The 13,080-nt window shown below is 40.4% G+C and overlaps 1 protein-coding gene across 6 annotated transcripts in view; it reads right to left on the reverse strand.

Annotated features, from left to right (window-relative positions):
* PATJ (PATJ crumbs cell polarity complex component) overlaps positions 1 to 13,080 on the reverse strand; it is a 157,843-nt gene that overhangs the window by 34,958 nt on the left and 109,805 nt on the right. For 5 of the 6 annotated variants that reach the window (XM_053392227.1, XM_053392225.1, XM_053392224.1 and 2 more), the window contains 2 exons: positions 6,230 to 6,302; positions 2,727 to 2,819 (listed from right to left, as the gene is read on the reverse strand). In XM_053392227.1, the coding sequence (XP_053248202.1) occupies positions 2,727 to 2,819; positions 6,230 to 6,302 (166 nt within the window). The remainder of the gene's footprint in view (positions 1 to 2,726; positions 2,820 to 6,229; positions 6,303 to 13,080) is intronic. The other variant, XM_053392226.1, reaches the window with a different exon arrangement.

A 13,080-nucleotide genomic window follows, 5' to 3' on the forward strand; every position in this document is an offset into this window, starting at 1 on the left:
AGGGTCTTTTCACCCTGGATTTTGATTTTTTCCCAGAGTGGGGAGCAGCTTGACATCCTTTTCTCGTGCCAGGGAAAGCTTTTAAAACACAGAAATCTCCCAGGCATTGGCTTAACTCCAGTTTTACCAGTCTATGGTCAGCTGTGCCGCCATCGTTTTAATTGTTTTGTGTCTAATTATTGTTTATTGTAAGCTGCTCTATAAGAGTACTTTTATAGATTGAATATTAAGAAATTTTATATGTTGAGGAAATAAATCCAAAGCATTTTGCTGTACTTTAACCACTTCCATTTGCAGAAGCTTTAGTATGTAGAAGTGTGGTGTAGTGGTTAAGAGCGGTAGTCTCGTTATCTGGGGAACCGGGTTCGCGTCTCCGCTCCTCCACATGCAGCTGCTGGGTGACCTTGGGCCAGTCACACTTCTTTGAAGTCTCTCAGCCCCACTCACCTCACAGAGTGTTTGTTGTGGGGGAGGAAGGGAAAGGAGAATGTTAGCCGCTTTGAGACACCTTTAAGGGAGTGAAAGGCGGGATATCAAATCCAAACTCCTCTTCTTCTTCTTCTTAGAAGGTAGCTGAAGACTTGCAACAGTGACCCGTTACTAGTCTCAAAAAGGGTTTGTGACAAATTAAAAACAGGGGTGTGCTGAAATGGCTTGCTCTCTTCTCTCTACAACTTATTCTCATTTTAGTCTCATCAAGGTATTTAGAGAGTGGCACGTCAATCAGTTTCTCATACACTGTGTGTCACAGTGCAAGCAATCAATGTCCTGCTCGAGGGTGGCCTTAAACCCTTTGGATCAAAATCTGTCAGAAGGGAAGAGAGCTTGACAGAGAGGTGAAGAAGTCTCCACAGGCTGCTCCAGCTAAGTGGGCAACAGGCACAAACTGGCCTGTGGGGAGGGACAAAAACAACATTAAACGCATGTTGCAGTTCCCGCTGGATTGCACCTTCCCCCACAGAGCCATCTACTGTCAACTGCCCTGTGGGAAGGATTCCAGAAAAGTAAGGGAGGCAGCCAGAGATAATATCAGGAACCCATGCCTGTTGCAGCTGGACTGTTTCCTCCTTTTATGAGGCTGTCTACCACCAGCTGCCCTACTAGGAATCCTCCTTATAATTTGCTCTATGGTGATACTGCTCATTCCTCACCCCCTCCCCTTCTCAAAATACACACTGGTGTTACTTATAAGCAGCAGTCAAAGGATTTGCAGCCTCAAAGATGGGATATAAATAGCTGTAATAAATACATGAAAGAACACTGACATAAAAAGGCTTCCTGAAATCTCAATAATTTTATACTATTCGTTTAAATCATAAATACAAAATACCCATAACTGTATGCCTAGCACGATTGGGTTGCCTTAAGTTGCTTTGACATAGAAAGCAGTTGAAATATATTGGCATGCTGAACAGCTGAGGCACTCAAGCATCCATGTAAAAATGTATTTCCTCAGTACTACCAGAGAACAGATGTGTGCCACTCTTCCTGACTGCCAGGTGGATGAATTCATCTATTTGAAATATTTGTATTTTACTCTTTAGCAAATTTTCTGGGGCAGTTCACAAAAATGAGATAATAAAGTGAATAAATAAAATATAAACAACAATACCTTAAAAAGACAAATACAGTGGTACCTTGGGTTAAGTACTTAATTTGTTCCGGAGGTCCGTTCTTAACCTGAAACTGTTCTTAACCTGAAGCACCACTTTGGCTAATGGGGCCTCCTGCTGCTGCCGCGCTGCCAGAGCCCGATTTCTGTTCTTATCCCGAAGCAAAGTTCTTAATCTGAAGCACTATTTCTGGGTTAGCAGAGTGTGTAACCTGAAGCATATGTAACCTGAAGCATATATAACCCGAGGTACCACTGTACATTTAAAAGCCTGAGAGTGCACAAGTGCCTGGCATTGAAAGGATAGCAATACTGACATCAGCCAGGCCTCTCTGGGCAGGCAGGGAATGCCACAAATAGGGTGCCACCAATGAGGAGGTTCTCACTCTGGTAACCAACCACTTCACCTCAGTTGGCAGAAGCACTTGAAGAAAAGCCTCTCAAGATTACCGCATTAGACATGCAGAAGGGCCCTTCAGCAGGCCTCTCTCTCTTCTCTAACATTCTCCGCAGGGAATAAATGGCACTATCAAAACACTACTAGGAACTTTATGCTAGATCTCATTAGCAGAGGGGTGTGTGGTGGGGGTTGAGATGATGTGAGTTTCAGAAGAGCAGAATTCATTATTTGAATTCAGAATTGAGACAGAATTTATCATATTGAGAATCTCACAATTCCTTAACTTTTTCAAATGTCAAGTTTTTAGCTCTTACAGTTATAGCTACTGTATACACTTGAAAATACAAATCCGGGTGAGTGGAAATAAAGAGGGACTTAGCAAGATCTCTAAACAGCTATGGTCCTCAATGCCATGCATGGTTCTGTGCCAGCTTGACATCATTTTATCCTCTCTGTCTAATTTACACTCACCAAAAGTATTATGGTTTTGATTGTTTGCCCCATCCCAACATGAGAATCCAAGGTTCAATTCTAACACACATATAGGGCACCAAAATTCAATTATAGTTTCTCTGCTGTTTGGGGCTAGTCTGTACAGTGTGCAAAACTGCACCAATGTCATTTCCTGCTTCTCTTTCCTTTTCAAGTTTCCCCCCCCTACTGGAACCTTGACTCTGTAAAGAAATTTGCATATTTCTTGCAGCGCATGCTTACTAGTTTAGTGTACACATCATCCGTTGAGCTTTTTGTAAGAAATTCCCAACTGGTATCTTCTTCACCACTTGCAGATTCGGTGGTACTGTGGTCCTGGTGAAAAAGTTTTGTTTTTGAATTTAGGAATGTGAATTTCACTTAAAATTTTAGCAATAAAACTACAGAATATATTTCTTTGGAGGGAGACTCAACAAATCAGCCTTGCTTTCATGAACAGTGTTCAACTGGTCATCTGGGCTATGGTCCACAAGGCTCTGGAAACACAAATATCCACATATGACCATTCAGATCACTCTTGTTTTCTGTCACTGCACTGCAATCCCAGCCTTGGCTTAGATGGCACATTTCCCACAAAAAAGCATGCTGTATAGAGGTTAGGAACCAAAAAGCAGCAGTAGGAAGAGAATAAGGTACAAAACACTGAGTATTTGGGTTTTTCACTCCTTTGCAGAGAACACACGTACATTTTCAGATTTTGGTCCACCAGCACAACAGTTAGAAATGTGTCTCAAAAGAAAGAAAGAAAGAAAGAAAGAAAGAAAGAAAGAAAGAAAGAAAGAAAGCTGAGATTCCCGGGAAGTTTAATAAATCCCAGATCCTGAACATGCATCAAATGAGCCACGCTCTGTACACTCACAAACTCTTAATAAAACAGCAATGGTTAACTGGCTGTTATGGTTTAGTTTTCTGCCTGAAGTTTTATTGTTGGTTTTAAATATATGTAAGTTTTTAAAATTCTGTAAACTACCTTGGGAACCAATTTTGGTTGAAAGGCAGCTTATAAATAACAGAAATGAAAAATAACAGGTTTTCAGAAGATGAAATCTTCCATTCAAATTAACTGGAAAGTATCCATAGCCTTCAAAGCCAGACTTTCTAGAGTTATCCCTGTGAAGTCTGCTCTGCTTCACTGTGTACACACACAGGGCACAGGGCACCAGCACACCCCACATCTTTAGTAACATTTTAAAAACCGATGGTGTACTGCAACATGATTAAACTATGGCATAATGTTACGTATTTCACCAAGTCATTACCAGAATAATGTTGTTTGGGTATAAAATACACACAAAGTTGGAAAAAAATGGTATAGAGTGAGAAATCACAAAAAAACTAAAGCAGAAGAACTGGATAATACAGTAGAAGGAAATACTTGACTCAATACCAGGTAACATCAATTCAGCAAAAAAATAAAATACAATCAGGGAAACAGTAATTATCCAGCAATTTACACACTACTCCTGGGTTATGATAGAAAATCAACTCTCTATAATAAAAATGAGAACAAGGGTATTTGAAGAGGGCATGGACCAATGTGAATGAAGGAGGAAAATCTTTTCTCTTATTTATAAAGTAACCATGCATTATCATTGGGCTTGCAAGTCAAAACAAAAGGCAACATAATAGATGCTCATTATCAAACTTCTGGAATTCCATATTATGATATTTCACCAATATAGATACACCATCTTTTTGGCCTGGCTTCCAAATAAGTTTGGCAGCAATCCCAGGGTTTCCTGACTATAGAAACCTACTTTCTCTGTGAGTCAGATACTGTTTTGTTTTCAATGGATGCTGGAAGAAACTGGCCATTCTCCAAAATGGTGGTTTTCCCAAAGGCAACTCAATGAGGTTCAAATGTGAAGTTGGCATAAGACCAGGTGTAGTTGTGTGAAGAGGTCGAAATGTGACCTGCAGTTTGTAGCCTGGCACATTTTCTTGAATTATTTGCTATGTACATAGGATTTTCCGGCTTTCTGATTGTCTGGATTGTGCTGTGGATGGCACTATTTTGAGACAGAGGACTTGTAAAGGTAAAAGGTAAAGGGACCCCCTGACCGTTAGGTCCAGTCGCAGACGACTCTGGGGTTGCGGCGTTCATCTCGCTTTACTGGCCAAGGAAGCTGGTGTACAGCTTCGGGGTCATGTGGCCAGCATGACTAAGCCGCTTCTGGCGAACCAGAGCAGCGCATGGAAACGCCGTTTACCTTCCCGCCGGAGCGGTACCTATTTATCTACTTGCACTTTGACGTGCTTTCAAACTACTAGGTTGGCAGGAGCAGGAAGCAAGCAACGGGAGCTCACCCCATTGCGGGGATTCGAACCACGAACCTTCTCATTGGCAAGCCCTAGGCTCAGTGGTTTAACCCACAGCACCACCCGTGTCCCTAGAGGACTTGTAGGCACATGCAATAGCTGCATTTTCTATGGACATATGCAAGGTCTACCTCTGGATCCACTCCATGAATCCATGAATTGTTAATATTCATTAAACCCAGAAGAAGAATGTTCTATTGTTGAAAATAGTTGTTACGTTCGGATAGGAATAAGTACAAGTGAAACTCTTTCCATTGTCCTTGAAAATTCACACTCAATTCTGCACAAGATGAAAAGTTCTACCTGATGCCCTAGCATTCAAGGGAATACCACTGTTGATATTTCTCCATCTCCAATGTCATGTTGACTCTAGCAACGTGATAGAAGGTTCCTGTTTTAATGGATGGCATGATCCATTAAAAGTGATAATTAGACCCTAATTTGGAGCTGGAGAGTTTGGATTCAAGTGTTTGCCTGGTGACTAATTTACAATTTTTGAGAAAGGTATTGCAGAGAGTAGCAGCCTTTTAACTCCAGACAGTCTTGAACAAAACTCATTATTATTTGGATCTGTTCTAGCCTGCCTTCCAACTGAGTTAGGAAAGATATGGCTGTCAGCTTGATGGATAACTTACATAGGGGAGTGCACAGGGCGAGGGCAACCCTGTGAGTTCTCCTGAACCTTTCTGTAGCTTTTGATATCATCAGCCATAGTATCTTGCTGGGCTGCCTAGCTGGAACAGTTTCTGAAGGCACAATGTTATGGAGGCTTTGACCCTTTCTGGAGTGTTGATCTCAGAAGGTATGTGTTCCTAGACTCAATGCCCAGGTGGTATTGATGGACAAGACAATTGTTTATGAGGAGCTTCTACAGAATGCAGCTGTGAGAGGACAAGGTAGATGCTTGGAGTCCACAACACCTATACTGTATCATTTGAATTTGCTGCCTATTTGTCTCAGAGCTTCATATAAAGAGATTGTGCTGACCTACACAGCGAGCCCCTTTATTCTCATTATGCCCTTGAACACACACATATGCATCAACAAGACCTAGGATGTCACTCCAAAAAACACTGAGGTTGCCCCTGTGTGAACTGGAGTGCTCCGTCCTTGGTTTTGGGAGAGAAAAGTGCTTCAGGTATCAGGTTTTCAGCATAGTTCATCTCTGTGTTTAATGTTTCAAACTTAAATAGAGCTGATTTTGCCTCACTGAAAAAATGCAGACAGACGTGCACAACAGTGAACCATGCCAGCTATTGCATTATGAAGGGAAATTCATGCTCTGTTGGCCTTCTGCTGAATGTTTTTTTCTAGAGTTTAATTAGATGAATGCCATGGTTTATATTAATCTGCTAATTATGATTAATTGCTTTCATTTAGGAAACACTAATCAGAAAGTATCTTACCTCAATGGAAGACTGGGAGCTGGAGGGTAATGGGAAAGGAGCAACAGCCATCTGGTTAAATGCATCATCATTGCTGAAAAACGAGCAAGGGAGAGATGAGAAGGAATCAATACATTAGACAAACTGCAAAAACATCTTCATTTTATCTTATTGGTTATTTTAGATACTCTTGCATTTATAATCCTCCTTTAAGGTGGTGTACATAGAATTTCTAGGTGGACTCCCAACTATGCACTGACCAGATCCAGATCTGTTTAGCAAGAGCAAGAAAATTGCACCTTCAACACAATAAAATACATAGCCCTGTAAAAATGTAAGGCATTTAGATACTGACCAAATAATGTACCTGTCTCTTTATTTTGCTTAAAACAAGGGGGCAAGAAGTTTAGCACTAAGAAACACATTGGAAATGCGTTGTAATTTGGAAAGCTTCCATATTTTAAATTGCATGCAAATAACCCAGCACCACTTAATAGTATGATTAGGGCTACAGTATTGCCTAGTGGGGCTGGCCAGCATACTGTTTTAAGAGGCCTACCTAGAGGCACATCAATTTCCTGCTTATGTTTCCTGCCAATAGCTATTTCCAACCGTGCTTTCAATACTGCTCTCTCCTGTAACGTTTACATAGAACGCTATGCTCCCATCAATTTTTTGTACGGTAATTTTTTATATCAACATCTATTTGCAGCTGCTGGAAGTGCACATTGGAGGGTTTGGAGAGAGGTGTGATCAGTATGCTGATGATACCCAACTATCTTTCTCTGTACAACTGAGCCAGTCGAGGCTGTGCAGGTCTTGGACTTGTGATTAGATACAGAGGTGGTCAAAGGGGGGCCAATAAGTTGAATGTAAATCCTGATAATGTATAGGTCTGGAAATCAGGGAGGTTTTCTGTTCTGGACAGGTTGCACTCTTGCTGAAGGAACTGGCATGTGACCTCGGAGTGCCATCAGAGCCATTATCATTGGAGACTCAAGTGACCTTTGCAGCAAGAAGTGCCTTTTACCACATTTGGCCTTGCCAAAGTACATAAGAACATAAGAAGAGCCTGCTGGATCAGGCCCATGGTTCATCATGCCTAACCAGATGCCTATGGGAAGTCAAAAAGCAGGAGCTGAGGTCAACAGCAGGCACCCAGCTTGTGATTCCCACCAACTGGCATTCAGAAGCTCACAGTGAAACAAGAGACCTCAAGACTAGAGGCGCTTTGTGTGGGGCTGTTCTTGAAGAAAGCTTCACTTTTGGTGGCTACACTTTTATCTGGGGTGTCCTGTCACAAATACGTAATACCAATTCTGAAAGAAATATACAGACTCTCTATATGTTACCACTTCAAGGTACTCCTATTGACTTACAAAACCCTATGGGGAAAAGACACCTGGGAGAATTCCTTATCCTGTCTATACCTGCCTGCTTGTGAAGATCTGCTGGGGAACCCTTCTTAGCTGAGCTATAATGGGAACATGAGAAGAAAGCCTTCTCAGTGGTGGCACCTAGTTTGGAACTCCTTGCCTTCTGAGATATGGATGAGGCCTACTCTTTAACCTTTCGATTCTTGCTGAAGGCATGGGTATTTGGCCATGTTTTTGGCGGCCTAAAGTACCAGCACTGATATATTTTTTTATTTGACTGGTTGTAACTATCCACATTGTTTATAGTACTGGTACGATGCATCTGGATTTGTTTTGATTTGTAAGCCCTTCTGGATTTGTATTTGTAATGAAGAACATATAAAAATATTTTAAATGAAGTATAAAACTTTGTAAATCAAAAGGATTACTACTGCTGCTGCTACATTTATATCTCATCTTTCCTCGAAGGAACTCAAGGGGGGGGTACATAGTTCTCCCCTCTCCATTTCATTCTCACAACAACTCTGCAAGCTCAGATAGGCTGAGAGACTCTGATGGGCCCAAGGTTGCCTGACTGAGTGAGGGATTTGAACCCTGGTCTCCCAGGTCCTAGTCTGACACTTTAACCACTATACCACACTGGATTGCCATGCCATGTTAAGCCCCCCCAACCGGCCTAACAAGGACTGATGCATTTTCTTCAAATAACTAGTGATGTAGTGCCTTTTTTGGGGGGGGGAACGATGACGCAGGGGTACGCATACCCCTAAACATTTTGTGAATCTAAGTTTGGCCTCATTGAGGGGCCGTATTTCAATATGAGTAGGAAAATGAGATGAAAGTACCCCTAAACATTTTTTTTTGGGGGGGGAAAGCACTGTAGTGATGTACTAATATAGTTGATAGAAACAGTTTCTGATTAAGGCCATCAATATTCTACTTTCAACCTCTCATATTCTTGTTTAGCACAAAACTTGATGGGCTGGGCAGCCACAAATGACAATATTTGAACAATGCATACAGAAGTGCACAGAATATTCTTACAGATAAATGATACTCAGCTGTACTTCACATTTCCAAGAACCTCCCTTTAAAACAGTGCAGCATGTTAAACAGCAATTTTCTAGCTCCTTTTGTTTTCCCAAGCATACAAACCAATTATGATGTAGCTCCTGCTGATGAGAATTAATCAGCATATCTAAAAGCTCCATAACCCCTGGTAATTTCTGTCTGGTGCCAATTTAGGTTTTGCCAGTTGTTGGGTTTAATTTTTTTAAAAAATATATATATAAAACTGCTAATCAGCACAAGTAACAAGGAAATCAGCATAAAGCATCCACAGCACTTGATGCAGCCTCTAATGAGATCTGTAAGCAGTGAAACAACTTCAGGCATTCTATAAAAGTCCTCTCTTTTGATTTAGGCAGCAAGAAGGCTTTGTGGCGAGTTCTGCACATACAGCAAAGCTATTCCCTTTCCCCAGCCTCTCCTAATCTTAGGGAAGGAGTGTGAAGAGCTGCAGTTTAAAGGCTGGGGAGTTGTTGGAAAATCTTGTGCCTCAGGGGGAAACCAGATATCTGAGCAGCACCTTTGCACAGTAGTTTAGGAAGGCTTACACAAGTTGTTTCCCCAGTCTTGAAAGTAATGATACTGAGTACAGAGAAATGCACAATGTGACAATGCAATGCAGGGTTGCCATTTCCAAAAGAAGTCCTGTGTAGGGAATGATGCATAGTAACTCCACCCTCAAGTGCCCTTTGGATCCTTGCCATTGTTTTGAGCAATTTTTAAGCACACCTCTGCCACCTGCCTTTCCTCATCACCATTAAATCTGCACCATAGGCAATTTTAGAAAGAGATGGTAATTTTTATTCATATAAAGCAACTCTCTCTGAGGTAAGAGAAAAAGAAAGAAAGAAAACTAGGTGAAAAGAGGTTGCCGCACATAATCTATTCCTGCTGTGACCGTACATATTCAACACAACTTTAGTCCTGCTTCAAAGGAGGTTGCTTCAAAAGTAATGGCGTGTTTTAAACGGCACCACAGAAAATAAATAAATGGACTTTTGTACTACCATCTCAGCAGCTGTAAAACAGAATATATTTATTTTACAATGGAAAGTAATGGCAACCTCGCTTTCACGATAAAGCAGGCCAGTGAGGGGGCCTGAATACAATGTTGGAATTACACTGCATGACAATAAAAACTCAGCACAAACGCAACCATCTGCCACAGCCTTTCAATTCCCAGTAGTACTATAGTAAAAAAAAAGGTGAATTTCCACATGCACGTTTCTCAAGTTCATAATCAGTTTGTGACTCCCATGTGTAAAATGATGATCACGGACACCAAATGCTATAATTTATCTCCAGGTGGAAGTGTGAAAAGCCCCCATCAAAAAGTCCCAGGTTTTAATTCATTTTTAAAAATACACTGGGAAAAGTGTGTGAATATGCATGTCAGCTAAAGGATCATAATACGATGGAATACATAGGATTTATTTCAGAAGTACAGGAACACAGGAAGCTGCCTTATACAAAGTCGGACCATTGTTCTATTTACCTCAGTATTATCTACATTGATTGACAGCAGCTCTCAAGGATTTCAGATGGTAAATTCCAGCCCTACCTGAAGATGCCAGTGATAGGACCCGGAAATATTCTGCAAACAAAGCAGGCGGCCTGCTACAGAGCAGAAAATAGGAGGAACTAAAATTCGAACTGGATCCAGTGGAGATCCTCCACAAATGGAAGGAATCCCTCAGTTAATAATGGCAATGTCCCTTCTGTTTGCAGAAGCGACTAGGATCTTTCTGGTAGAGGCTTCTGTCGACAGAAGGGATGGTGGAGGCACTTTTTACTAATTCCTCTTCCTCCTCTCAGTCCCCAGGCCACATCCTGCACTGTTGCAGAGGGTATGTCAATTCTCCAGAGCAGATTTTTCAAGGTCACAGCAGACTGCAGGGAAAAGGGACATCTTGTGAAAATCACTTCTCCCCTAACCCCTTCCATCTATTGCTGGAGCTCTGCTTTACAGATCTCTGCATCCAAGTGCCTATACTCTCAAATTTAACTGTATCTCATTTGCCTACTTTATCATCACAAGTGCCAGCTATTATTATACCCTGTGGTTCAGTATTTTATACCATACATATCCGTATAATGAATACAATGTTAATTAACTACAATATTTGGTTTGTTATTATTTAAATCCTAAGATATCCACGTATTGTCTTGGAATTTATCAATTCATGTCACATTTTTCAAAGTTACATTTTAACAGCTTATCAATCCATACCACATTTTTCAAAGTTACATTTAACAGCTGTTAAATAGATAGATGCTTCATCTATCTAAACAAGAAAAACAAGGAAGAGTGGCAATCCCATGCTTTAATAAGCTTAAGGTACAGAAGACATCAGGAAAAGAGTTTCTTTTAAGATCAGAGTTTTGTGGTTTACAAAACAAAACAAACAAAAAACTTGGGGCCAACTATGTACACACCATTTCAATACACACAAGTATACAGAATGGAACAAATGACCACACACAATGGTCCTTAGGCCTCCTTCAGACCTGTCATTCACAAAAAGTACTTTTCGCACATGAAATTTATAATGGTAGAGGCAACCTGAACTCAAGTGGCTATTATTACTTTTTATAGTGCTGATTTAATCAAGCTGAGAATACATGTGGCTCCAACGTGGACATTCACTCTCTCTTTCCAGAGCAGCTAAAACCCCAAAGCTGCTGAAATGCCCTTCCTGAGTCAGGGAGAAAACTGAAATCCCCCTGCCATGACCCTAGCCACTGCTGCTGCTGCCTCCTTCCTTTCCTAAAACTTCCTGAGTTACACCATCAGTAGCGAGAGGGGTTCTTAAGAGATCTAATTCATATCAATTTATGAACTGCTTTACTTTTAAGGCAAGTAGGACAAAACTCCCCCACACACACCTTTTGATATATAAAGGTTTGATTCCACTCCTCCTGGTTTTAAGTTTATTTTTAAATTTAAATTTTATGTTTATGTTGAGGGCCCTCATTAAAAGGCTATTTATATATGTGTGTGTATAATATATAATATTATATGGTGCTTTTTTTCTGGGAGTACGCATACCCCTAAACATTTTGTGAATCTTTGTACTTTTGTCCATTTAGTGTATTTATTTCCCCCCGATTTGAACTATAAAATAGTGATTTTCTTGAGTCAAAATGAGAGTAAACATTTTTTAAAGAAAAAAGGCACTGATATTATATATATGTAAAATTCAAGTATCTGTTAGACTGTTGTCTAAATAATTGGAAGAGGGGAAGAGAGAACCGCAATTCCTATGCAAAACTAACCATTCTTTATCATTGGCCCCATTTTATATTTATTTAAATAAACCAATCCAATCTTTCTACAGAGCAGGGCAATCGCCAACCCCACTTGGATCCAGTTTCATATATGATTTTTCTACTGTCTGAGCAGCTTTTCCCAGACACATTTTCAAATGCAATTAAGTAATGGAGAGTGAGCTGCTGTACACGACATTTAATTTCAGTAACTGAGAAAAGTAAGAGGCTGAAAGCAAGATCATTAATCTCCTCTGGTTGCCTTGCACTGCCAAGGATAACAACTAATTTTTCATTTTACTAGGTCTGCTCTTCAACCATCGTCACATATGGTCAAACTTACCGAGACTTTAAGATCCAGACACAGTGTTTCTAAGGTTGATTTTCACTTATAATGTATACGGAGCATAGATTTAGTCACTGCTTATATTTTTTAGAAAGCAGGGTCAGTAACAAACAGTGGGTACCAGAATCAAACTTCAGTATTCATAGGGTTGCCATATTTCAAAAAGTAAAAACCAGGAAACCCCAAAAGTTGTTGAGCTTTTTAGGAAATCTTCAAAATTATTCAGCTTTTTTTTTTACAAAAATGCCAAAAAGAAAAGAAACCCTCCTCCCCCAGATGTCAATTTTTCCCTGACCTATACTACAAAAGAAAACAAGGATGGATGTGGTATCATTTTCACTCTTGATCACCAGTATAGATGAACACAATTCTGAGATGGAGATGAGGCTACCATTCTGGCTACAAACCAGCGTGAAACGTATAAAATACACATTAAAAATTGACAAGCACCTACAGAAATAGCTGGTGCATGATGGTTTTCAGAATACTGTACTGCAAAATCTGATAAATGGCTGAACATATAATAGAAAACCATAATGTTAACTGCATAGGCAACAGATTTTAACAGTCACTGGCACATGCCACAGCCAAACTAAATCTGTTTGCCTTGAGGGGGAAACCATTCCATAATATCCAGCTAAGAAGAGAGAATCTGAACAAGTGTTAGTCTTCAAATCCTAAAACTGGGAAACACGTTTCCATGTTAATTCTGTAGTTGGTTGCCACAGGACATCAAAGCTTGCTTTAAAAAAGGTGTTGTTTTTTTACATACAGCAATAGCCTCCTCACAAAATTGTCCCAATGGTGTTTACATC

The sequence above is a fragment of the Podarcis raffonei genome, chromosome 6 (genome assembly GCF_027172205.1).
Source record: "Podarcis raffonei isolate rPodRaf1 chromosome 6, rPodRaf1.pri, whole genome shotgun sequence".
Taxonomy (NCBI): Eukaryota; Metazoa; Chordata; class Lepidosauria; order Squamata; family Lacertidae; genus Podarcis; species Podarcis raffonei.